The 26,710-nt window shown below is 42.4% G+C and overlaps 1 protein-coding gene across 3 annotated transcripts; it reads left to right on the top strand.

The window, feature by feature from the left end:
• b4galt6 (beta-1,4-galactosyltransferase 6) lies at positions 1-22,702 on the top strand. 3 transcript variants are annotated; one of them, XM_090236106.1, is made up of 10 exons: positions 10-596; positions 5,559-5,658; positions 6,820-6,936; positions 7,341-7,454; positions 8,883-9,007; positions 9,374-9,490; positions 10,540-10,727; positions 11,512-11,634; positions 11,737-11,838; positions 18,134-22,702. In XM_090236106.1, exons 3-10 carry the CDS (start codon positions 6,837-6,839, stop codon positions 18,279-18,281), a joined length of 1,017 nt encoding a protein of 338 aa, XP_090092232.1. In that variant the 5' UTR covers positions 10-596; positions 5,559-5,658; positions 6,820-6,836; the 3' UTR covers positions 18,282-22,702. The 3 variants fall into 3 exon arrangements, with proteins under 3 accessions (XP_036834388.1, XP_090092233.1, XP_090092232.1); XM_036978493.2 differs by lacking the exon at positions 5,559-5,658 and having other exon boundaries at positions 1-596; XM_090236107.1 differs by lacking the exons at positions 5,559-5,658; positions 10,540-10,727; positions 11,512-11,634; positions 11,737-11,838; positions 18,134-22,702 and adding an exon at positions 9,687-10,469 and having other exon boundaries at positions 4-596.
• Positions 22,703-26,710: the final 4,008 nt, after the last annotated feature.

The raw sequence follows: 26,710 nt of genomic DNA, 5'->3' as shown, positions 1-26,710 counted from the left end.
TTTGGAAACATAGTTGAGACTTACTTGTGTGTGGTGGGAGGAGGCAGCGGTGCAGACCAGCTTCCACCCGATGGTCTTATTTTAAACCTTCAACGCCGGGCGAGAAATACATATCTAAACATGGACCAGTATAACGAGTATTCCTAAGAAATGTGCCAGTATTAGTTATTTGTCTACACATAAGTAGCTAACGGTTTCACTATGCCCGATGGACAGTGTTCTTTGATGTTTGGCAGTTCCTGATGCAGGCCTATTTTTTTCGATCTGGAAATTTCTTGACGGGAAAACCAAGATTGGGCAGCTTGGCTAGCTATCCCAGTATTACCCTTTTCGCTGCATCCCCGACTCAAATTATGCGGGTTATGTCGTTGCTTTGATTTTGCATGACCATATAATCTACTTTTAGCATGTCAATTTAAGTATAGATATTTTTTATTCAAACAGTATATTTTATGGGATTAGAGGTAAATCAGAAACAAATATGGTGAATTGGAGGCGGCTGCTGCGGGTATCGAACCGCTCCTTTTTGGCCTTAATTTTTTTCTTCTCCATGTCTACGACGTGTCTCTACTTCATATATGTTGCTCCTGGAATAGGTGAGTTCATTAGCTAACTAAACACGATGAACTAATGTTATCTTATCGCTAACTACCCAACCATGGCATCATCAGGGATGCTTTCCTGACAACTAGCTGGCTAACGTTACTAATTAGCTTGTTGCTAGCTAGGTGGATGGCTGGCTAGCTAGCTAACGTTACTCAAATCAGAGTTAATTCATCGTGACTGTGTGGCCAATCGGACAAGTTAGCGATCAGTTTACAAACTGTTAGGATTCGTTAGTGAACCGGTACCGTGTCGCTCTAAGTTAACTAGCTAGTCATGTGGATGATTGCGTTATGTTGCTACAGTACTACCACGGATCTGTGCAAAACTGCTACAGTAACTAGCTAATTATATATATTTTTTAATAAAATAATGTAATTATTGCTGATGTGAAACATAAGGTGCATATCAACGTATGTTTCGAAAATCGGTTTGAAGTCGATTATTATTCACGTTTCTAAATGTCAAACAGCGTCGGTATTGTAGTTCACATGGAACCAAATATGGGCGAATGTAACTGTTGAAAACCCTAGCAACATACGGAGTAGGGTTTTTGAGAGCTATGTTGCTGCTAGCTAGCTAGCCAGCCAACTATCGTTAGTTAGCTAGCAGCACAATATAGCCAACTATCGTTAGTTAGCTAGCAGCACAATATAGCCAACTATCGTTAGTTAGCTAGCAGCACAATATAGCCAACTACCGTTAGTTAACAAGCAGCACAATATAGACAACTACCGGTAGTTAGCTAGCAGCACAATATAGCCAACTACCGTTAGTTAACAAGCAGCACAATATAGACAACTACCGTTAGTTAACAAGCAGCACAATATAGCCAACTACCGGTAGTTAGCTAGCAGCACAATATAGCCAACTACCGGTAGTTAGCTAGCAGCACAATATAGCCAACTACCGTTAATTAGATAGCAGCACAATATAGCTAACTGGTTACTGTAGCAACATTGTCTGAGAGCTATCCCGATTTTGCAACTTGTCTGCTTGCTCCGAAACCAGCCGTCTAACAATGTAATAAGCTAGCTAGTTATCCTAACTAATTCATTTTCTTTCAGGGATTTCATAAAGAACATTTAACTGATGATTGACTGGGTCTGTTAGCTACCCATTGGCAACAAGCTCTTATAAACATCTGTCATGCTGTTGGGCCATGCCATGGTGGGAATATGGGGTTGTCCACATTTACAAATCATTGACAGAGCCTGCAAGTAGGTCCACATGACCAATCCTGCTAGCTAGCTGGTTTAGTAGCTAGGGTACAGCTAAAAGGATAGGTCTATATTTATTTCACATGAACAGAGAGTGAGCAAGGTAACCTAGAATAGGACCCACGTCTATACCATTAGTCAGCCAATGCTTACTAAGATGGCAAAAGACCAGCTGTTTCCAAGTAGGCTAACACTTGTCTTGAATGTTATTTTGGAGCCGTTTGTTTCTTTGATCAGCAAATTCATTGTCCCATGGGCAAAATCTCTCTATAGCCAGCAGTAGCTAAAATTACTTGGGCCTTTTGTTTTCTGAAGCAACACAGGCTTTTGTTTACAAATAGTTAACCAGCTGTTAAGCCTATGTCCATAGTCACACACTGTATCTATGAATGGTACAGTGTAATGGCTACTGATAAGCCGTAAGGATCACATTATGGACATAGTGCTGATATTATAACTACTGTTCTGCAGCACTGTTTTGACAAAGACAACAGTTAAAGTAAGTTAAGTTAAAGTAACTGTTCAGTTAAAATCTCACTTAAAAGTTAATATTCTGTTAACTCATACCCAAATAATGTTGTTCACTCATACTATATTCATATTTGTGGCCAAAGCTTATATTGGACGGAGAAAAAAACACTTAAAAACCCCACCTCAAACTTGTACCTCAAACAGACTATTAAAAAATCATGATCCTGAAGAAGATGATCTGGTCATTCAGCGGTCTACTTGCATTAATATTTTTAATGACTGGTATATGTCCACATCATTCTGTTGTTGGGGTACACCCACACCAGTCCAACACAGAACATGTGCTTTTTTAACATGCTTAATTACCTTTTTTTGGTAGAAAAAATATTTCCCTCATATTGTAAGTCATATAGGTCATATTTCATAGAAATCTGGAAACACTACATAAATGTTTAACTATGACCATAGGAGTTGGCAAGACTGCACAGAGTATTGCTCTGTTTGATATCTCAGGAACTTCCCACTGACTATGTCCCGCCTACATTTGCAATTTGGGCAACTCTGGCTACTATAGCGCTTGTCACATTAGCTGAAACCTAACCCTTTCTCTTCAAAGACTCTCTCAGACAAAGCAGTTTTCAGCCCTGGCCATGCATGGGAGGGTTTCTACTGAGGAGCTGGTAAAGTCAGCACTTAGAGAAAAAATAAAATAATACATGGATCAATGTGTTTAGTTTGGATGGCAAAAAAAAGAGATTCACCTGACTTTCTATACCATATGTTAGGGGCCTACTGGTTAAAATGTTTGATTTTGAAACTGCACAGAAATAGAGCGGGGACATTGTTTTTAGGCCTAAATGTCATGGGTGTGGTCCGCTGACTGGTTCTGTGTGGCTGGCCTGGGACGGCCTGTCTAGGCATTGGTTTTGTTGTGGTGTGCTGTTCAGTCCCTGCAGGGTTCTGTGATTCCAAAGTGTTTAGCAAAATTAACAATGCCCTGCATATTATGAGGACTTGCAAGTTGGACCTATCACTGCACTATTTCTGCATAGAAGAGGCAAATCATTGCAATATTATCACATAAAATGGACCCATCACCACAGTACAAAAAGGGGGCTCGCAATTTCAACCAATCACTGCATAATATGGCTAAATCAAGCCACGTCAACAAACATCTTCCCTCGTCAGTGCATTTTTGCAAAAAATTCATAGCATCTTGCCACGCAAAATGTCAGAATTGCTGCAGCAAAATCAACTATTTCCCCCATGCAAATATAACAAAAAATCCTGGAGTAACTGGCTGATGTGGTAATTGTCACCAAAGTTGTTAGCTCTCCCAGATGAGCACAGTGACACAACTGTCTGGATGGGGACAAAAACAAATTTCAAACGTACAATACCGTTCAAAAGTTAGGGGTCACATAGAAATGTCCTTGTTTTTCAAAGAAAAGCACATTTTGTCAATTTTTAAAATAACATCTAATTGATCAGAAATACAGTGTAGACATTGTTAATGTTGTAAATGCCTATTGTAGCTGGAAACACCTGATTGGAATAATGGAATATCTACATGGGTGTACAGAGGCCCATTATCAGCAACAATCACTCCTGTGTTCCAAAGGCATGTTGTGTTAGCTAATCCAAGTTTATCTTTTGAAAGGCTAATTGTTCATTATAAAACCCTTTTGCAATTATGTTAGCACAGCTGAAAACTGTTGTTCTGATAAAATAATCAATAAAACTGGCTTTCTTTAGACTAGTTGAGTATCTGGAGCATCAGCATTTGTGAGTTCGATTACAGGCTCAAAATTGCCAGAAACAAATCACTTTCTTCTGAAACTCGTCAGTCTATTCTTGTTATGAGAAATGAAGGCTATTCCATGTGAGAAATTGCCAAGAAACTGAAGATTTTGTACAACGCTGTGTACTACTCCCTTCACAGAACAGAGCAAACTGTATCTAACCAGAATAGAAAGAGTGGGAGGCCCCGGTGCACAACCGAGCAAGAGGACAAGTACATTGTTTCTCAAACTAGATGCATCACAAGTCCTCAACTGGCAACTTCATTTAATAGTACCTGCAAAACACCAGTCTCAAGAGGCGACTCCAGGATGCTGGCCTCCGTTCTTTAATATTGGATCTTTCCGTTTCTTTGTGCGCCTTGTCTCCAATGATTGGGGCAGTTTGATTATGTAACGGGTCTGGATTATATAGTCAGTTGGTCACAGTTCGTATTCCACAGTTAGCTACGGTCAGCAGCAGAAAGAGCATGTTACACACACACACACAAACACACCCTCGTCTGTGCTTTTACATTGCTTGAAAAGTGTGATAATGCCCTAGTTGTGATGGCACAGCACTGACCCTGATTTGCAAATGTTTGTGGTTCAGACTCAGTCTTACACTGTCTCTAATAACAGTAACAAGGTTTATTTGCTTTATGCTGTTAGGCTATACTATAGTCTAGTCAGAGCTGCAGTCCTGGTTGAAGCCTTGTTACTTAGCCTGAAAAGGCGTCTGTGAATGTATTCGCTAGTGTTTCATTGGAATGGGCTCGTAGTGCTTGACCTGTCCCCCCCCCCCCCCCCTCCCTCTGGTCGAAGACAGTCTGGCTGCTTCTGATAAGACTGCTCAGAAGCGATAATTCTCCTTTTTACCGAAGTGGATACACTCACGCATACACACATTAATGCTTGCACACTGTACACATACACAGGGTACGCACGCTCACGCGCACACTGCAGACTGAGAGGGAGTCATACTTCTGGAATCCATCATTCAACAACATTGTCATTGTTTGCTGTGGCAGGTTTGCATCCTTATAAAGATGAAAGAACTGAACTGCCACACAGGATCAACTTAAGGTCCTCTGTAATGGGTGATAAAGCAAGTTTGTGGCGTTGCAATTTGTGTGTGTGTTTTATGATGTGACCGTGTCTGTAATTGATTAAATGCTTGAGTGTGTAAACTGACAAGGTGTGTGTGTGTAACCTTAGCTGATGAGGTGTGTCTGTGCACCCTGGCTGTTTTGCTGCAGTAGTGAATAGTGGTAAATGATTCAGGGCCCTGCTGCCTGTCTGTAGTCTACCGTGAGTCTGAGTCCCAAATGGCACCCAATTCTCTATATATCACACTACTTTTGACTGGACACCATAGTGTGTAGTGCACACTATAGGGTGCTATTTAGGATGCAACCTGAGACGGGGAATTTCCTCTTATCGTGCCTCTTATCTTGCCCGTCGGCCCGGTGCGTCTCATCGCTAGCTGCTGCTGGGCGTTAAACCGTGGCATTGGGCCGGTGACAGCGAAGGTTGTTCCTTTATGGCCAAGAGGCTGAGGGAGAGGAAGCTTTAACGCTGATGACGTGAGTCTGCTAATTTACTGTCACTGCACTTAGGAGTCACTAGACTGGTACGTGAAGGGGGTGTAATTGAACCACTCAAAACACTTCTGATTTCACTCTTCCTCTTTCTGTCCCTCTCTCTATTCCTCCCTGTACCTGTATTCCACCTCCACCTCGTTGTCCTCCATCTCTCTTCCATCCTCTCTCTCTTCCTCCCTGCACCTGTATTCCACCTCCACCTCGTTGTCCTACATCTCTCTTCCATCCTCTCTCTCTTCCTCCCTGCACCTGTATTCCACCTCGTCATCCTCATCTCTCTCTCTCGCTCTGTCCCTGCACCTTGTCGTCCTCATATCTCTTCCATCCTATCTCTCTCTCGCTCTGTCCCTGCACCTTGTCGTCCTCATCTCTTCCATCCTATCTCTCTCTCTCTCTGTCCCTGCACCTTGTCGTCCTCATCTCTTCCATCCTATCTCTCTCTCGCTCTGTCCCTGCACCTTGTTGTCCTCATCTCTTCCATCCTATCTCTCTCTCGCTCTGTCCCTGCACCTTGTCGTCCTCATCTCTTCCATCCTATCTCTCTCTCGCTCTGTCCCTGCACCTTGTTGTCCTCATCTCTTCCATCCTATCTCTCTCTCGCTCTGTCCCTGCACCTTGTCGTCCTCATCTCTTCCATCCTATCTCTCTCTCGCTCTGTCCCTGCACCTTGTCGTCCTCATCTCTTCCATCCTATCTCTCTCTCGCTCTGTCCCTGCACCTTGTCGTCCTCATCTCTTCCATCCTATCTCTCTCTCGCTCTGTCCCTGCACCTTGTCGTCCTCATCTCTTCCATCCTATCTCTCTCTCGCTCTGTCCCTGCACCTTGTCGTCCTCATCTCTTCCATCCTATCTCTCTCTCGCTCTGTCCCTGCACCTTGTCGTCCTCATCTCTTCCATCCTATCTCTCTCTCGCTCTGTCCCTGCACCTTGTCGTCCTCATCTCTTCCATCCTATCTCTCTCTCGCTCTGTCCCTGCACCTTGTCGTCCTCATCTCTTCCATCCTATCTCTCTCTCGCTCTGTCCCTGCACCTGTATTCCCCTTTTCTCCCCGTCTTCCTCTTGTTACCTCTCTGCCCCGCTCCGGCTTATTACCTCCATCTCTCTCTCCACCATCTCCCCCTCTCTCCATCCCCCTCTCTCAGCCAACACCTACTTCTTCATGGTGCAGGCCCAGGGTATCATGTTGAGGGATAACGTGAGGACCATTGGCCAGATGATCAGACTCTACACCAATAAGAACAGTACCCTCAACGGCACAGGTGAGTTGGATTGGAGACCACCGACCCGTCTAGCCAACCTCCTGTATTAGCAGGGTAGTAGGCTTGACGGTGCTTTAACCAACATGGTACGGTGGGCAGCCAGAAATCCCATAAATGGCTCTCACTCACAATCTAAGGGAGTGGGGATTGCTATTTTCCTTCTGTTCTTGTGATTTTTGCCTGCACTTCGTCTCATGTTGTTTGAACTGCTGTCTACCCCCCCCCCCCCCCCCCCCCACACACACACACACACACACACACACACACACACACACACACACACACACACACACACACACTACCTATTAATCAGCATGATCCCTCTCTTAGCTACCTAAAAGGGGGAAGATGGGAAAAGTCCAAAGAAAAACATTTATTTACATGTCATTGCTTTGTTTCTGTAGATTACCCAGATGGCAGTAACTCCAGTGAATATATGGTTCAACCAACAACATACCTTCCTGAGAACTTCACATACGCCCAGAACCTCCCCTGCCCAGAACGCTTACCTTCTATGAGTAAGTAACCAGAATACTAACCTTCAAACATCAATTTGCCAACTAAGAGAATCTTACTGAGATCAGGTGACGGTATTATGTAACTACTCTCATGAGATAAGCTACTCTTTGTTGTATCTTTGTGCCGCCTCTCTCTCTCATCTTTGTCACACTGCCTCTCCCTCTCTAGGCTGTTATCACGCTGGTTAGATCTAAATGGATGCTCTGGCAAAAGTTAAATGTTTTGCGTTAACGATAATCCCCTCTGCTGTCAGTGAAGTCTGAAGACAAATGGGAGGACTGTTCTATGGCACACATACAGTTTGTGTACCAAACATTAAGAACACCTGCTCTTTCCATGACAGACTGACCAGGTGAAAGCTATGGTCCCTTATTGATGTCACCTGTTAAATCTACTTCAATCAGTGTAGATGAAGGGGAGGAGATGGTTCCATTTATTTTTAAGCCTTGAGAAAATAGACATGGATTGTGTATGTGTACCATACAGAGGGTGAATGGGCAAGACAAAAGATTAAGTGCCTTTGAACGGGGTATAGTAATAGGTGCCAGGTGCACCGGTTTGTGTCAAGAACTGCAACGCTGCTGGGTTTTTCACACTTAACAGTTTCCTGTGTGTATCGATTGTGGCTGCTTTGCGTGATGTGTTGTCTCTACCTTCTTACCCTTTGTGCTGTTGTCTGTGCTCAATAATGTTTGCCATGTTTTATGCTGCTACCATGTTGTGGTGCTACCATGCTGTTTTGTTATGTGTTGCTGCCTTGCTATGTTGTCTTAGGTCTCTCTTTATGTAGTGTTGTCTCTCTTGTTGTGCTGTTTGTTTTGTCCAATATTGATATTATTTTTGAATCCCAAGCCCCTGTCCCTGCATGAGGCCTTTAGGTAGGCCATCATTGTAAATAATACTTTTTTCTTAACTGACTTCCCTAGTTAAATAAATCAAGAATGGTCAACCACCCAAAGGACATCTAGCCAAATTGACACAACTGTGGGAAGCATTGGAGTCAACTTGGGCCAGCATCCCTGTGAAATGCTTTTGACACCTTGTAGAGTCCATGCCCTGATGAATCAAGGCTGTTCTGAGGGCAAAAGGGGGTGCAACTCAATATCGTAATGTTATGTACACACACCCACACACTCTGTCAGTCTTGCTCTTCGGGCTCATCATTTTTTTGTTGTTGTTCAATTTGACTTTAATCACATTTGGTTTGCGGTGACGGGGTCTATTCCAGCTTTAGTCCTACCACTATGTTCACGTCAATGCGTGATGTGTGTGTCTTCTACCCGCATGGTTTAAAAACCTGTGATTACTGACCGTATGACAGTCTTTAGTTGAATGTTAAGTGTTGTGCCTTCTTTGTAGGGTGTCCTTCCCCATAGCTATGTATAGTAGTGATGTTTGTTAAACAGGTCTGTGTTGTGTATTCTCAGAGGGTCCTATAGATGTGAATATGACTGAGATTCCTATGGAGGAGATTGATCTGAAGTTCTCTAAATATCTGGATGTTCAGTTTGGTGGCCACTGGAAACCCAAGGACTGCAAACCACGCTGGAAGGTAGGACTGTGGACATGTAGGACTGTGGACATGTAGGACTGTGGACATGTAGGACTGTGGACATGTAGGACTGTGGACATGTCAGTTATTTTACAACTTTTCCTATCTCTGTTATCAATATAGAAATGCAACTAGTCATATTTCTATTCACCTATCTTTATTTTATTTTATTAGAAGTGTATCTTATGCTTCCCCTGAATTCAAAACACATGAGCTTATACATGCTGTGGGTATGTCTGACTGTCCCCGCTCTGACTGTCCCCGCTCTGACTGTCCCCGCTCTGACTGTCCCCGCTCTGACTGTCCCCGCTCTGACTGTCCCCGCTCTGACTGTCCCCGCTCTGACTGTCCCCGCTCTTTGTGTAGGTAGCCATCTTGATCCCGTTCCGTAACCGCCACGAGCACCTTCCCATCCTTTTCCAGCACCTCACCCCCATACTGCAGAGACAGAGACTGCAGTTCGCATACTACGTCATCGAGCAGGTAACACCATTTTCTGTTTGTCTGTAAACAAGATCTGTTGTTACTGCCCACATTTATACTGTCATCCTATTTGTTCTCTTGTTTTGTCAACTCTGCCACCCACTGGTGAGAAATATAGAAACTATGATGTAGACAGAGCCATGTTATTTAATGTCTTTCTCTCGTTCCTCCATCTTTCCCTCTCTCTCTCCTACAGTCTGGGACGCAGCCCTTCAACAGAGCCATGTTGTTTAATCTTTCCCTCTCTCTCTCCTACAGTCTGGGACGCAGCCCTTCAACAGAGCCATGTTGTTTAATCTTTCCCCCTCTCTCTCCTACAGTCTGGGACGCAGCCCTTCAACAGAGCCATGTTGTTTAATCTTTCCCTCTCTCTCTCCTACAGTCTGGGACGCAGCCCTTCAACAGAGCCATGTTGTTTAATCTTTCCCTCTCTCTCTCCTACAGTCTGGGACGCAGCCCTTCAACAGAGCCATGTTGTTTAATCTTTCCCTCTCTCTCTCCTACAGTCTGGGACGCAGCCCTTCAACAGAGCCATGTTGTTTAATCTTTCCCTCTCTCTCTCCTACAGTCTGGGACGCAGCCCTTCAACAGAGCCATGTTGTTTAATCTTTCCCTCTCTCTCTCCTACAGTCTGGGACGCAGCCCTTCAACAGAGCCATGTTGTTTAATCTTTCCCTCTCTCTCTCCTACAGTCTGGGACGCAGCCCTTCAACAGAGCCATGTTTAATCTTTCCCTCTCTCTCTCCTACAGTCTGGGACGCAGCCCTTCAACAGAGCCATGTTGTTTAATCTTTCCCTCTCTCTCTCCTACAGTCTGGGACGCAGCCCTTCAACAGAGCCATGTTTAATCTTTCCCTCTCTCTCTCCTACAGTCTGGGACGCAGCCCTTCAACAGAGCCATGTTTAATCTTTCCCTCTCTCTCTCCTACAGTCTGGGACGCAGCCCTTCAACAGAGCCATGTTTAATCTTTCCCTCTCTCTCTCCTACAGTCTGGGACGCAGCCCTTCAACAGAGCCATGTTTAATCTTTCCCTCTCTCTCTCCTACAGTCTGGGACGCAGCCCTTCAACAGAGCCATGTTGTTTAATGTGGGTTTCCTGGAGGCCATGAAGGATCTGGACTGGGACTGTCTGGTGTTCCACGATGTTGACCACATCCCAGAGAATGACCGTAACTACTACGGCTGTGGTCAGATGCCTCGTCACTTCGCAGCCAAACTGGACAAGTACATGTACCTGTAAGTCACTGAACACACCCAGGGCACACAGCAAGTCACAAGTGACCTTGTCATGACCTGACTAGTTATGAACTTGGCGTGACAAGTCAATGCCCCAGGCACATCTTCCAAGAAACACTTAGAAAAGCACTTCATTAGACCGCCTCCTCACTCAAGGGGAAAATAGGACCTCTGATCTTGTTTAGTGACCGAAGATGAGACATGGAGAGTTGACGCTCTCCCATAACCAGACTATGGTTTCACTTCCTGCATGGTATGGGAGACATGTACTGAAGAGTCTCTATGTTAATTTAGTTGTGGTCATTATTGTTAAATATTTTACATGTTCCTTTTCCTTCTTTACAGACTTATTTCTACAACAAAAGGAATTAATGAATGTTTTCATGATTTTCTCTGAGTTTTGTTCAATGTGAGAATAATTTGGGAATAAACCGCTTCATTTAAACAGACTGTAAAACACAGGCTTGAAGGTTAAACCATGTTGTCATTGGCTCTTACAAGGTCCTGAAGTAAGGTTTAATTTATGAACAGATTATCCTCTCTGGTTATGTGTGCATCTCTTCTAAATTTGATGGCTGTATTGTACGTAGTCTGAAAACCTAATTGTGTGTTGTAACACAGCCAGACTTGTTCTTTGTTGCTTGGTGCTTACCTTTGATACTGACTGGTAAGGGTTCTCACTCTCTCCCCAGGCAGAGCTTGGCTATGTAGTTGTCTGTCCCCTGTCCGTGTGTATGTGTTACAGGTGTGTATGTGTAACAGTGTCTGTGTGTGTTTTGCACAGTCTACCCTACAGTGAGTTCTTCGGGGGCGTGAGTGGACTTACAGTGGAGCAGTTCCGCAAGATCAACGGCTTTCCCAATGCATTCTGGGGCTGGGGAGGCGAGGACGATGACCTCTGGAACAGGTCAGTGAGTTTGTCAGTTGGCTGTGTGTTTGAGAGCGACAGACATGTAATATCTAATTGGGTAACTTAGTGAAAGACTATCTGTCCCCTTCTCTCCCCCAGAGTGCACTATGCTGGTCTGAATGTCACGAGGCCAGAGGGAGAGATGGGTAAATACAAGTCCATCCCACACCACCACCGAGGAGAAGTGCAGTTCCTCGGCAGGTCAGTAACGCGCGCACACACACGCATTAGCAGTGCATCGCCGGTGGCATCACCATGTCAAAGAATGTTTACCTAACATTACCTTAAACGTCAAATTAGTTTTGCTTTTTCAATACACTCTGCTATGGTAAAGGTTTCTAATCTCCTTATAGGGTTCATTGTTACTCGCTACTTGAATGCTATTTCCTCATCCATTACTCCCCATTGAGCAGGTTGTCCAGCGCCCTCTGCAGGCAGGGATGTCGCTGCATTTAAATCTCATTTTATTGGTGTTCGCTTTAAATTGCTTCTATTCATCTTAACAATAACTTTAATGTTATTGTACTCGTGGAACAGTCAACTGTGTGACATATTGCAGACTTTCTGACTATCACAATTCTGTAGTCCTGCTAGCCTCGGTGTACACAGAGAGATATGATCAATAGACTAGGGGTTGCTTTCCTTCCAGGGTTTGTGTAGGTGTTTGCTCTGCCAGCTTTGAGTTATTTAATCTCCCGTTCATTGGCCGAGTCCCTTTTGCCCTGTTGAGTCATGTCTCTTTACTCAAGGAAACCAGGTCTCATCCTCATACAGCCTCCAGAGTAACTCTGTCCTAGAGGACTGATCCTCATACAGCCTCCAGAGTAACTCTGTCCTAGAGGACTGATCCTCATACAGCCTCCAGAGTAACTCTGTCCTAGAGGACTGATCCTCATACAGCCTCCAGAGTAACTCTGTCCTAGAGGACTGATCCTCATACAGCCTCCAGAGTAACTCTGTCCTAGAGGACTGATCCTCATACAGCCTCCAGAGTAACTCTGTCCTAGAGGACTGATCCTTATACAGCCTCCAGAGTAACTCTGTCCTAGAGGACTGATCCTCATACAGCCTCCAGAGTAACTCTGTCCTAGAGGACTGATCCTCATACAGCCTCCAGAGTAACTCTGTCCTAGAGGACTGATCCTCATACAGCCTCCAGAGTAACTCTGTCCTAGAGGACTGATCCTTATACAGCCTCCAGAGTAACTCTGTCCTAGAGGACTGATCCTTATACAGCCTCCAGAGTAACTCTGTCCTAGAGGACTGATCCTCATACAGCCTCCAGAGTAACTCTGTCCTAGAGGACTGATCCTTATACAGCCTCCAGAGTAACTCTGTCCTAGAGGACTGATCCTCATACAGCCTCCAGAGTAACTCTGTCCTAGAGGACTGATCCTCATACAGCCTCCAGAGTAACTCTACCCTAGAGCACTGGAGGGAGGGACAGTGTTTAGTTTATTTGGATCCCCATTAGCTGTTGCACATACAGAAGGTACTCCCTGTTCCTGGGGTTCAGAGTAGGGGGAGCGTTTCTCTTTTGGGGTTAGGGTTTTCTTTCTGCAACTGGAGCAGATAGCTTTAAAACTAATGAATCAGCTTACACTAAGGAACCTCCTGGTGTTCTTATGCTTGTGTGTACAGTGCATTCAAATTATTCAGACCCCTTGACTTTTTCCATATTTTGTTATGTTTCAGCCTTATTCTAAATTGATTAAATGTATTACATTTATATAAGTATTTTTCACTCAGTACTTTGTTAATGCACCTTTGGCAGCGATCACAACCTCGAGTCTTCTTGGTTATGACACTAACAGCTTGGCACACCTGTATTTGGGGAGTTTCTACCATTTTCTTCTCTGAAGTTCCTCTCATGCATTGTCAGGTTGGATGGGGAGTGTCACTGTACAGCTATTTTCAGGTCTCTCCAGAGATGTTCAATTGGGATCAAGTCTGGACTCTGGCTGGGCAACTCAAGAACATTCAGAGACTTGTCCCGAAGCCGCTCCTGCGTTGTTTTGGCTGTGTGCTTAGGGCCATTGTCCTGTTGAAGGTGAACCTTCCCCAGTCTGAGGTCCTGAGTGCTCTGGAGCAGGTTTTTATCAAGGATCTCTGTACTTTGCTCCGTTCATTTTTCCCTCAATCCTAACTAGTCGCCACTACCATGTTTCACCGTAGGGATGGTGCCAGGTTTTCTCAAGATGTGACACTTAGCATTCAGGCCAAAGAGTTCAATCTTGGTTTCATCAGACCAGAGAATCTTGTTTCTCATGGTTTGAGTGTCCTTTAGGTGCCTTTTTGGCAAACTCCAAGCGGGCTGTCATGTGCCTTTTACTGAGGAGTGGCTTCCGTCTGGTCGCTCTACCGTAAAGGCCTGATTGGTGGAGTACTGCATAGATGGTTGTTCTTCTGGAAGGTTATCCCACCTCTACAGAGGAGCTCTGTCAGTGACTATTAGGTTCTTGATCACCTCCCTGACCAAGGCCCTTCTCCCCCGGTTGCTCAGTTTCCAAATCATGTCCAATCAATTGAATTTACCAATGGTGGACTCCAATCAAGTTGTAGAAACACCTCAAGGGTGATCAATGGAAACCAGATGCATGTGAGCTAAATTTAGTCTCATAGCAAAGGGTCTGAATGCTTATTTGATTAAGTTATTCCTGTTTTTATTTTTAATACATTTCTAAAAACCTGTTTTCGTTTTGTCATTATCGGGTATTGTGTGTAGATTGAAGAGAGAAATATTTTTTATACATTTTAAAATAAGTGGAACTTTTTCCACTTATTTTAAAATGTATAAAAAATCTACACACAATACCCGATAATGACAAAACAAAAACAGGTTTTTAGAAATGTATTAAAAATAAAAACAGGAATAACTTGGGGTCTGAATACTTTCTGAATGCATGTTTTTAATGTTTTTAAATGTATTTTGTCTTTTTTTGTTACTTCGTACCACACTAGCGCACTATCGCTATCGGGGATCCTAATAAGATCCTAATAGTCATCTTCAGCATTTGATTCCCTCTAATTTCATTAGCATTAATACTAACTAAGGATTGCCCTGGTGTCATTATGCTTATGCTAGCTAAGGATCCCTGTGGTGTTTAATTGATTTGGTGTCAATACTAAGTACTAATGTGGATTGTGGAAATTATTCAACTATTTATGTTGAATATAATAACTACATTCTTTAATCTGATATATTATGTGAATAAATGCAACTGGCTGTGTGTCGGCCTAGGAACAGTGGGTCAACTGCCTGTTCAGGGGCAGAACGACAGATTTGTACCTTGTCAGCTCGGGGGTTTGAACTTGCAACCTTCCGGTTACTAGTCCAACGCTCTAACCACTAGGCTACCCTACCCTGCAACTTGCCCGTTATACAATTATTACGAGACTATACAATAGCTAATCCTGGCGACCAATGTTCTAGCATTAATTTGAGCAAGCAGATCAGAGACGTCAAGGTGTTATCCAGGCATGTATAGTGTAAATCAGTGGTTCCCAACCAGGGGTACTAGGACTCCTGGGAGTACTTGTCCTATTCATGCGGGGTACTTGAGAAGACTCATGAGACCATAGGCCTACTGGTAAAATGCACATGAGGGGATACTTCAGGGATACTCCGGGCAGAGCTAAATTCAGTTGGTGGTACAGTAAATGAAAACGGTTGGGAACCACTGGTGTAGATAACTACCAATAGTAGTTCAACTAAATTTATAAGCGTGTATAGTCAATCAAATAATTACTCCATAAACAAGGAATGCATTTACTCAATTCAACTAATAGAATGTATTAGTCATAATAAACACTCAAACAATTGGTGTACATGAAATACATGATACATTAGACTACTCAGAGTAAATTACCATCAGCAATAGACTGACTTACAGTGCCCTCAAAGTCTTCAAAACCCTTGACTTTTTACGCATTTTGTTACAGCCTAAATTTAAAATGTATTTAATTTAGATTTTTTTTTGTCCCTGGCCTACACACAATTCCCCTATGTCAAAGTGGAATTATCTTTTTAGATATTTTTACACACAAACGAAAAAGCTGAAATCTCTTGAGTCAATAAGTATTCAAACCCTTTTATTATGGCAAGCCCAAATAAGTTCAGGAGTAAACATGTGCTTAACAAGTGACATAATAAGTTGCATGGACTCTGTGTGCAATAATGTTTAAGATTAATTTTGAATGACCATCTTATCTCTGTACCCCACACATAAAGATAATTATATGTAAGGTCCCTCAGTCTAGCAGTGAATTTCAAACTGAGACCAGAGGTTTTCCAAAGGGCTCCTATTGGTAGATGGGTAAAAAAAAAAAAAAGCAGACATTGAATATCCCTTTGAGCATGGTGAAGTTCTTAATTACACTGGATGGTGTATCAATACACCCAGTCACTACAAAGCTACAGGCATCCTTCCTAACTCAGTTGCCAGAGAGGAAGGAAACCGCTAAGGGATTTCACCATGAGGTCAGTAGTGACTTTAAAACAGATAGTTTAATGGCTGTGATGGGAGAACTGTAGTTACTCCACAATACTAACCTGATTTGACAGAGTGTAAAGAAGGAAACTTGTACAGAACAAAAATATTCCAAAGCATGCATCCTGTTTTAAACATGGCACTAACGTGATGTATTGTCTCAACCTTCTTTCCCTTTGTGTTGTTTGTACCCTGTTTTGTTCTGCTACCATGTTGTATAGCTACCATGCTGTGTTGTCATGTGTTGCTGCCGTGCTATGTTGTCTTCGGTCTCTCTTTATGTGGTGTTGTCTCTTATCGTGATGTGTGTCTTGTCTTATATTTTTTTATCCCAGCTCCCAACCCCGCCGGAGACCTTTTGGTAGGCTGTCATTGTAAATAAGAAATTGTTCTTAACTGACTTGCCTAGTTAAATAAAAAGTAGTACCTCAAAAAATGTGGCAAAGCAATTCCCTTGTCCTGAATACAAAGTTGTATGTTTGGGGCAAATCCAATATAACACATTACTGAGTATCACTCACCATTATTTTCAAACCTAGGGGTCGCTGCATCATGTTATGTGTGTGCCTGTTTTTTCAGTATAAAAAATACACGGAATGTAGCTAAGCACAGGCAAAATCCTAGACGAAAACCTGGTTCAGGTTGCTTTCCAACAGACACTGGAAGATGACTTCACCTTTCAGCAGGATAATAACCTAAAAACAAGGCCAAATCTACACTGGAATTGCTTACCAAGAAGACAGTGAATGTTCCTGAGTGGCCAAGTTACAGTTTTGACTTAAAACTGCTTGAAAATCTATGGCAGACCTGTCTAGCAATTATTAACAACTAATTTGGCAGACCTTGAAGAATTTTGAAAATAATAATGGGCAGATGTTGTACAATACATGTGTGGCAAGCTCTTAGACTTACCCAGAAAAACTCACAGCTGTAATCACTGCCAAAGGTGCTTCTACTAAGTATTGACTTGGGTATGAATACTTATGTAAATTAGATTTGTGTTTCATTTTCAATCAATTTGCAAATATGTCTGAAAACAGGTTTTCACTTTGTCATTATGAGGTGTTGGGTGAGGATGAAACATATATTTTTAATCCATTTTGAATTCAGGCTGTAACACAAAATGTGGAATACGTTAGGTTATGAATACTTTCTGAAGGCACTAACGTGGTTACCCATGTCTTCAGTTAAGAATCATCTCTAAGAGTAAACTTGTGTGTAATACACACAGGAGCTTGCTAGTAACTTCTCAAAGTATGGAGAAATTCACTGTCCTTTTAAACCAAATTCAAGCAGAAACTTAAATTAACATTTTTAAAAACAAAAGACAGGGAAACACCCAGATTCTAATCAACTCAATTTAAATTATAGGAACGCACCGTGTTGCTCCTTTGAACTGTCCTCAGTCCGACAAACAAACCTGTACCACTTACAGTACAATAAAACATCAAAATGTGTAGCTCTTTATTAACTCTTGAAACAGTCCAAACATTTACAATTTAATTCACACTATTAATTTCCTCAAGTTTTCATCAGTCTTCACACCAACGTGTCCGTGCTCCCAGGGATCTGTGGGAACATCTCTTCTCCATGAATTCCACAGATAAGGTGTGTTTGACCCCTGTGACAGTCCACAAATGGTCAGCCATCCAAACACAATGTCCTAAATCGTGATGGAGTCATCATGCTGGACCTCAGGGCCTGCAAATCACCAGTCACAAGTATATCACCTTCTCTCATTTTCCCACCACACGAACTAGGCCAATCCTCTCGTTTCACTGTGACTCCAGGTATACATCGTACTGTAACGGCTAGCTTCACCACCTCTCCTCTCTTTCCCTGTGTCTGCACCTGAAATGGAACCCTATTCCTTACGTAGTGAACTACTTTTGTTCAGGGCACCTAGGGAATATGTATTTATATCTAGGGAATAGGATGCCGTTTTGTGACTGTCAGTATGGATGTTAACTGCTAGCTTATCCTCACCCTCCCTGTCCTCTCTCCAGGTACAAGTTACTGAGGTATTCCAAAGAGAGGCAGCACCTGGATGGACTGAACAACCTCAACTACACCCCTGAGATCTCCCTGAGCTCCCTGTACAAGAACATCACCGTGGACCTCCACCCTGACCTGGCCCCCATTACAGACTACTGAACTCTGACCCCCACTGTCCCTGACCTCATCACACCCCCTCACACTCCAACTGGGACCCCAAAGCAGGGCAGAGGGGGGCTGGGGGTGTGGTGGGAGGCACACCGTGTAACGCTGCCAAGAAACCTTACTCTGAAGAAAATGTCCAACTAAAATATGAAAGCGGAAGGGACATAGGGTCTGTTTAATCGAACAATTGTGTGTGTGTTCTGTGAGGATTGTGGATGTTGAGATGGGGTGTGTGTCTGTGTCTGCATGTCAATGTGTCCATGCTGGCTTTAGCTATTAAGCTACTTAACATCAACATGTCATGATTCAGTATGAGGAGGGAGAGGCAGTGTTGTTTTCACATCAGATGTTTACTGCAAAGCCTTAAAGTGTCAGGCTCAGCCTCAGAACCATGGCTCTCTGGTTGCCTCCCAAACCACACCCTATTCCCTATATATTGCCCAGGGTCCTTAGTGCTCTGGTCAAAAGTAGTGCACTATATAGGGGAAAAAGGTGCCATTTGGGACTTTGCCTTTATCTCACAGCTCAGCACAGTTTTCACTTTTAACATCTCAGTACCATCACCTTACAAGCCAACAGACATTTTGTGTCTTCACTTTATATCATTTTTACACCGTTTGGTTAAAAAAAAATGAAACATATTCCTTAGAGGACAGGCGCTAAGTGAAGGTGACTTATTTGTGATGTACATTTTCTGAAATGGTGAAATGTTTTTTTTTTCTCCAGTTTTTGCCTTTTTTTAACAGACGTTTTAAAGCACTATCCTGTTTCTCTGTGTCACATGAGTGTTTTGCTGTTCCTTTGCTGCACTGCTGACACGCATGATGCACAGAGCACGTATGTAAATACTTGACTCTTAAAGCTCGAGCATAGAACACGTATGTAAATATTCAGCCTTTTAAACGCTCAGAGCCTGTTATTCCAGTGGATTTGAATTTTGTTTTGGCAGCTACTTTCCTGAGGACTTACCTGGTTCTTCCATTTAAATGGGAAGATGTTCTAACAATAGATGGCTTAAAAAAAGAAAATGTACCAATCTCTTAGGCTGACATTCTTTTGCATGCCTTAATTTATTTTATTACCAGATGTTTTTTTCCTTTAATCATAATTTATATCATTTTGAGATGTCTATATTTTGTTCCAGTTTAGCCTTTTTGTGTCTTTTTTTTTCCCTCGAGGTGCACTGCGTGAAAAGACTTACTGACGTTATGGAGTGTGCTCCTGTACAGAAAGACAGGTCAGAGGACTATAGTCGCTCTGGTCCAGGCTGTTATGTCAGGCTTGCTGAGCCTTCAACAGCAAGCCACCTGCAACAACCTGGAGCAGAGCTTAAGACTGAAGATTCTAAAGCTGGATATCATTTTTCCTCTGGTATTTGTAGTCTGTTATTATGGAGGAGTTTATACAGTGTGGACGGTGTGTTTGGTACAGGATTATGTTTCAAACGTGTGTGTGTGTGTGTGTGTGGCTCATGTATTAGGTAACTGGACCATGTGTTTGAGCATATGTTAGGTGTCTTTAATGAGTGAGCTTGCAGATTGGGCAGTGTGTCTGAACCAATAATTTATATATACACTAGATGACTGACGACAGGCGAGGTTTTGAAGCTACCACCACTCCATCTTGGCACTCCGTCTACATCGCAAAAAATCTATTTTTGAAACTGTAGAAAGGCATTTATTCATGTTTAGCTCACAATTTAAAAGTATGCATTAAGTGTGTAGTAGAGTAAACATACAAATAATTTGTTTTCCTTAAAGTGTACTTTATTGAAAGTTCTAATGCTACTGTCCCCATTACTACAACAAAAATACTTGTAATTTCTTCCTGTGTAGAATTTCATTCATTCTTATGGAGGACTGCTTCTTCTGTGGAGTGCCAATATTACTGACCAGTGGCTTCAAAGCCTCTTACTGGCCAATAGCATTAGCAATCCAGGGTTTGTATACATTATTGGTCTGAACTGTGGTGTGTTCCTAATAAGCTTGCAAGGCATTGAGAGGGGCCAGAATGAGAGAACGGAAGCTAATGCTAACAGCTAACCCTGTTCTTGAATGGTACAGACTGCAACTTGGGCCATAAAGACTTGAAATTCTTAAATATTTAGCACTAAGATTAGCAAGGAAAAATGTAGGAGGTATTTTATTTTTTACTTTGTGTTTTTTTTCTTGTACATAGTTGTTTCTCATACACTTCATATTTATGCATAGATGTACTTTTCTGTGTTTTTCTAGTGATTTGTTCATTTGTCAAGTGTACTTCTCAAGTAGAACTGCTCTATTCAAACAACCCAGGTTTTCTCCATCACAGTACTGCAAGAATGCAGGAGAACGAGAGTGTGAATCAAACTGGGATACTCCTGTCCTGCTCCTAACATGGGGTTTGTTGGAAATGGCACCCTGTGTCCTAAAGTGCACTACTTTTGACTGGACTTCTATGCTTCCTGGTAAAAATAAGTAAACTATACAGGGAGTAGGGTGTCATTTGGGACGCAGCCTTGCTCTCTCGGTCCTGTCACTCTTGTAGTGCTGGGGAGGAACAGTCATTTTTGCTCATAAGCTAAAGTGGTTAACAAAGCACCAGGCTAAAGTCTGTGTTTGGTTTGGCTCCGACGTGGCTACAACGGTCACATAAGACCTCAATGGTGTATTTCTGACCAATCAGATGAGGCGAGACAGAATCTAAAAAGACATGATAGTAATGACATTCTTTTGGAGGTGGTCAACCGTGCCAAAGTTCCACTTCTGTTACCCATTATCATCATTCTACCTACCTCTCTTCTGCACTTATCTCTACTCGTCTTTCCTTCCTTCCCCATTTCATTCTCTTCCCATGAGATCCTCTATTGTGTCTCAGTAACTCGTCAGTGTTGAGAGAAACCTGACAGACTAGTGTTGATCATAGGGATCAGGGTCAAGGTATTAAAAGCGATATACCTATGACATACTGTATACAAGGTATTTCTCTGTATATGGCTCTGGGTATAGGTCATTGTTTGGAGCTTCTCTTGTGCTATGCCTTATGCTCCGTAACAGATTTTTGCAATGTTGGATAAATGCTCTCGTTGTTTTTATACGTTGCAGAAGATGTGAGCAGCCTAGCTGTCGTCCCTCTTGAGGGCATTATGAGTTACTGTAGCAGAGACACTGAGTCGGTGGCTTCTTTCTCTGGATCCCGTCATCTTACTTGCTACAAAGGATCCGCTTCTTTTTTTATCTAATCCTGTTATATTGTCTCTTTCACTTTGTTCAGGGAACAGTTTGAAGAGATTAATTATGGAAAGCATCCATCACTGGAGCTGGTCTAGGATCAGTGTTCTGTCTGTGTCCCAAATGGCCACACCCTCTGTTGTACATATTTATTGTTATTGCCTCTGAGGGGAGTGGGGGGAGGGAAGGGTAGGTTAGGCGGCTGCCAGGCAGTGTTCTGGCTATACCCGGTCACAAGTGGTTTGGTTTACACCCCCAGCTGACCTGTGAGGAGGGCAAGGACCTCCCTCACCCTTCCTACTGCCTCTGTATTGTTTGTTTTTTCTTCTTTCAAATGACTATATTCACCACTACACAATTAGTAATGTGGACTATTACATTTTTGCAGTATTCATATTTGTGCCTTTTTCCCTTTTCCCTCAGTTTTCACTTTGCATTCTTGCTTGAAAGATACAGTAAAGGTTTGGATTGTTTTTGAACTGAAGTTAGAGTGCACTTTTTTCTAATTAATTTATTTATTTTTTCAGTCAGTTGCTCTGATTAAAGATGCACGATACGTTTCCATGACAATGGGCTGAGTAGGTGTGTATCAATGATTGTCCGTAATCAATTTTTCTGCTGTTCAGAGGTCTGGTTGCTTGGACCATGTACAATCCTCTTGAATCCTCAGCTCTCCAGTCTCCTCAATATGCTCTGCTCTGTTTGAACAAAGAGTCATAACTGGAGCCAGAAGGCAGACTCTTGCGTTACTACCGTCCGCCAGGAAGTGCAGAATGACGCAGAGGAAGTAGTGACTTTTAAAAATTAGTGTCACCTGGTCTACAAATCATAAATTCTCATTTGAGGTCAGGCATATTCATTTCGACTTTGTGGGTTTGTAATTTTTAGATTGTTCGGAGGACACATTTGTGAAAATAAAAGACCTTAATTCGTTGTAGCGCCTTCTCATGCGCCACACACCTTCTCGCAGTTCTGTCTTGTTCTGCAATTTTGTTGCCTATAGTCATGTGCTATAATTCCCCCCAGACATTAGACAACTTTTTACATGGTGAAGCCGACCGGTTAGCCATCTTGTCAATCTCCCACAATCTTTGGTATAACAGCCAGAAAAAGAGTACTAGAGTTGAACTGTTAGACTTTGTAAAGTTGTTTTTCTTTTTGTCAACAAAAGATGAATAAACAACTTCATTGCCAGGTTCTGGGAAACACCTCTGAAGTCTGACATTTTTTTGAATGTGTTCTTTTTCTGCATCTTTGACCGCTGGTTCTTATGCTGTGTTTAAAACCAAGTGGGAATGTGGTAATTACCAGTTGGATGCATTCGTGTGTTTTGAACCCGTTGAGAAACGCCGAATGGCTAATGGCCAACAAGCTGGGTAATCCATTAACTAAAAGTATGACGATCATACTTTTAAACAAATTAGTGTTTAAAAAGCCATGTTAATAGAAAGCTTTTTATAAATGTTTTGTTGCATATAACGGCATTTCCTTTGTAGGTGACGTCAGAGGTCAGCATGTGGGAGAAGTCGGAGCTGAGATGATAGACGAGTTTCCCAGTAGTAATTACCAGTTGGAGGGGTGATAAAATCCTTTATTTTTTTTATCCCATTTGTATGTAGTAAATACCACCTTCTCACTTGGTTATGAACTCAGCATTATCATTAGGTTGTCAAAAGGCCAAAACAGAAAGAGATGTCATACATAGAGAAATAACTGTAAGACAATACATAGTTGAATTCGGAAGTTTAGCCAAATACATTTAAACATTGTTTTTCACAATTCCTGACATTTTAATCCTAGTAAAAATTCCCTGGTTTAGGTCAATTAGGATCACTTTATTTTAAGAATGTGAAATGTCAGAAGTTATTTATTTAAGCCTTTATTTCTTTCATCACATTCCCAGTGGGTCAGAAGTTTACATACACTCAATTAGTATTTGGTAGCATTGCCTTTTAAATTGTTTAACTTGGGTCAAACATTTCGGGTAGCCTTCCACAAGCTTCCCTCAATAAGTTGGGTGAATTTTGGCCCATTCCTCCTGACACAGCTGGTGTAACTGAGTCAGGTTTGTAGGCCTCCTTGCTCGCACACGACTTTTCAGTTCTGCCCACACATTTTCAATGGGATTGAGGTCAGGGCTTTGTGATGGCCACTCCAACACCTTGACCTTGTTGTCCTTAAGCCATTTTGCCACAACGTTGGAAGTATGCTTGGGGTCATTGTTCATTTGGAAAACCCATTTGCAACCAAGCTTTAACTTCCTGACTGATGTCTTGAGATGTTGCTTCAATATATCCACATTTTCCTGTCTCGTGATGCCATCTATTTTGTCAAGTGCACCAGTCCCCCCTGCAGCAAAGCATCCCCACAACATGAAGCACGTGAGTGGCAGCATCATGTTTGGGATAGTGTTCTTCAGCTTGCAAGCATCCCCATTTTTCTTCCAAACATAAATGGTCATTATGGCCAAACAGTTCTATATTTGTTTCATCAGACCAGAGGACATTTCTCCAAAAAGTACGATCTTTGTCCTCATGTGCATTTGCAAACTGTATGGAGGTTTTGGAGCAGTGGCTTCTTCCTTGCTGAGTGGCCTTTCAGGTTATATCGATATTGGACTTGTTTTATTGTGGATATAAATACTTTTACCTGTTTCCTCCAGTATCTTCAAGGTCCTTTGCTGTTCTGGGATTGATTTGCACTTTTCGAAACCAAAGTACGTTCATCTCTAGGAGACAGAACGTGTCTCCTTCCGGAGGGGTATGACGGCTGCCTGGTCCCATGGTGTTTATACTTGCGTACTATTGTTTGTGGTACCTTCAGGCGTTTGGAAATTGCTCCCAAGGATGAAACGGACAAAAAAAAAATTGAGGTCTTGGCTGATTTCTTTTGATTTTCCCAAGATGTCAAGCAAAGAGGCACTGCGTTTGAAGGTAGGCATTGAAACACATCCACAGGTACACCTCCAATTGACTCAAATTATGTAAATTAGCCTATCAGAAGCTACTAAAGCCACGGAATCTGGAATTTTCCATGCTGTTTAAAGGCACAGTCAACTTTAATGTATGTAAACTTCTGACCCACTGGAATTGTGATACACAGTGAATTTTAAGTGAAATAATCTGTCTAAGCAATTGTTGGAAAAATGACTTGTGTCATGCATGAAGTAGATGTCCTAACCAACTTGCCAAAACTAGTTTAACAAGAAATTTGTGGAGTCGTTGAAAAATTAGTTTTAATGACTCCAACCTAAGTGTATGTAGACTTCAACAGTACTTACAGTGCCTTGCGAAAGTATTCGGCCCCCTTGAACTTTGCGACCCTTCGCCACATTTCAGGCTTCAAACATAAAGATATAAAACTGTATTTTTTTGTGAAGAATCAACAACAAGTGGGACACAATCATGAAGTGGAACGACATTTATTGGATATTTCAAACTTTTTTAACAAATCAAAAACTGACAAATTGGGCGTGCAAAATTATTCAGCCCCTTTACTTTCAGTGCAGCAAACTCTCTCCAGAAGTTCAGTGAGGATCTCTGAATGATCCAATGTTGACCTAAATGACTAATGATGATAAATACAATCCACCTGTGTGTAATCAAGTCTCCGTATAAATGCACCTGCACTGTGATAGTCTCAGAGGTCCGTCAAAAGCGCAGAGAGCATCATGAAGAACAAGGAACACACCAGGCAGGTCCGAGATACTGTTGTGAAGAAGTTTAAAGCCGGATTTGGATACAAAAATATTTCCCAAGCTTTAAACATCCCAAGGAGCACTGTGCAAGCGATAATATTGAAATGGAAGGAGTATCAGACCACTGCAAATCTACCAAGACCTGGTAGATGGCGTCCCTCTAAACTTTCAGCTCATACAAGGAGAAGACTGATCAGAGATGCAGCCAAGAGGCCCATGATCACTCTGGATGAACTGCAGAGATCTACAGCTGAGGTGGGAGACTCTGTCCATAGGACAACAATCAGTCGTATATTGCACAAATCTGGCCTTTATGGAAGAGTGGCAAGAAGAAAGCCATTTCTTAAAGATATCCATAAAAAGTGTCGTTTAAAGTTTGCCACAAGCCACCTGGGAGACACACCAAACATGTGGAAGAAGGTGCTCTGGTCAGATGAAACCAAAATTGAACTTTTTGGCAACAATGCAAAACGTTATGTTTGGCGTAAAAGCAACACAGCTCATCACCCTGAACACAACATCCCCACTGTCAAACATGGTGGTGGCAGCATCATGGTTTGGGCCTGCTTTTCTTCAGCAGGGACAGGGAAGATGGTTAAAATTGATGGGAAGATGGATGGAGCCAAATACAGGACCATTCTGGAAGAAAACCTGATGGAGTCTGCAAAAGATCTGAGACTGGGACGGAGATTTGTCTTCCAACAAGACAATGATCCAAAACATAAAGCAAAATCTACAATGGAATGGTTCAAAAATAAACATATCCAGGTGTTAGAATGGCCAAGTCAAAGTCCAGACCTGAATCCAATCGAGAATCTGTGGAAAGAACTGAAAACTGCTGTTCACAAATGCTCTCCATCCAACCTCACTGAGCTCGAGCTGTTTTGCAAGGAGGAATGGGAAAACAATTCGGTCTCTCGATGTGCAAAACTGATAGAGACATACCCCAAGCGACTTACAGCTGTAATCGCAGCAAAAGGTGGCGCTACAAAGTATTAACTTAAGGGGGCTGAATAATTTTGCACGACCAATTTTTCTGTTTTTGATTTGTTAAAAAAGTTTGAAATATCCAATAAATGTCGTTCCACTTCATGATTGTGTCCCACTTGTTGTTGATTCTTCACAAAAAAATACAGTTTTATATCTTTATGTTTGAAGCCTGAAATGTGGCAAAAGGTCGCAAAGTTCAAGGGGGCTGAATACTTTCGCAAGGCACTGTAACAAGTTGCATTATACAGTAACTAGGCTTTAGGTATGTGCTACCCTTTGATTAACCTTCACCACTATTCATTACCTTAGTTAACCTACACAGTAGCCTGTAGAAGGGATCTGAACTAATCCATGAATGTAAATTCTTCCGACAGGTGGCTGGTACTCATACAAGACCCTCGTTCTTCAGCAGATCAGTGCATACAGTTGTCACGCTATGTGTAGTTGGACAACGATGAATGTCTGGAATATGAGTATGTTGGTGAATGTGTGTGGCATTGTATGTTCAACAAAGGAAGGCCCAGTCA

The sequence above is a fragment of the Oncorhynchus mykiss genome, chromosome 5 (genome assembly GCF_057628025.1).
Source record: "Oncorhynchus mykiss isolate SJ-2025 chromosome 5, ASM5762802v1, whole genome shotgun sequence".
NCBI classification, from domain to species: Eukaryota; Metazoa; Chordata; class Actinopteri; order Salmoniformes; family Salmonidae; genus Oncorhynchus; species Oncorhynchus mykiss.
The sequence above is the reverse complement of the archived record's forward strand: the minus strand, read 5'-3'. Positions and strand labels throughout refer to the sequence as shown.

Excerpts from the sequence above, each read along its gene's own strand:
- b4galt6 (XM_036978493.2), top strand. The coding sequence starts at position 482 with ATGGTGAATTGGAGGCGGCTGCTGCGGGTATCGAACCGCTCCTTTTTG. Across the intron at positions 7,455-8,882 it reads AGAACGCTTACCTTCTATGA|AGGGTCCTATAGATGTGAAT; the intron begins GTAAGTAACCAG and ends GTGTATTCTCAG. Across the intron at positions 9,491-10,539 it reads CATACTACGTCATCGAGCAG|TCTGGGACGCAGCCCTTCAA; the intron begins GTAACACCATTT and ends TCTCTCCTACAG.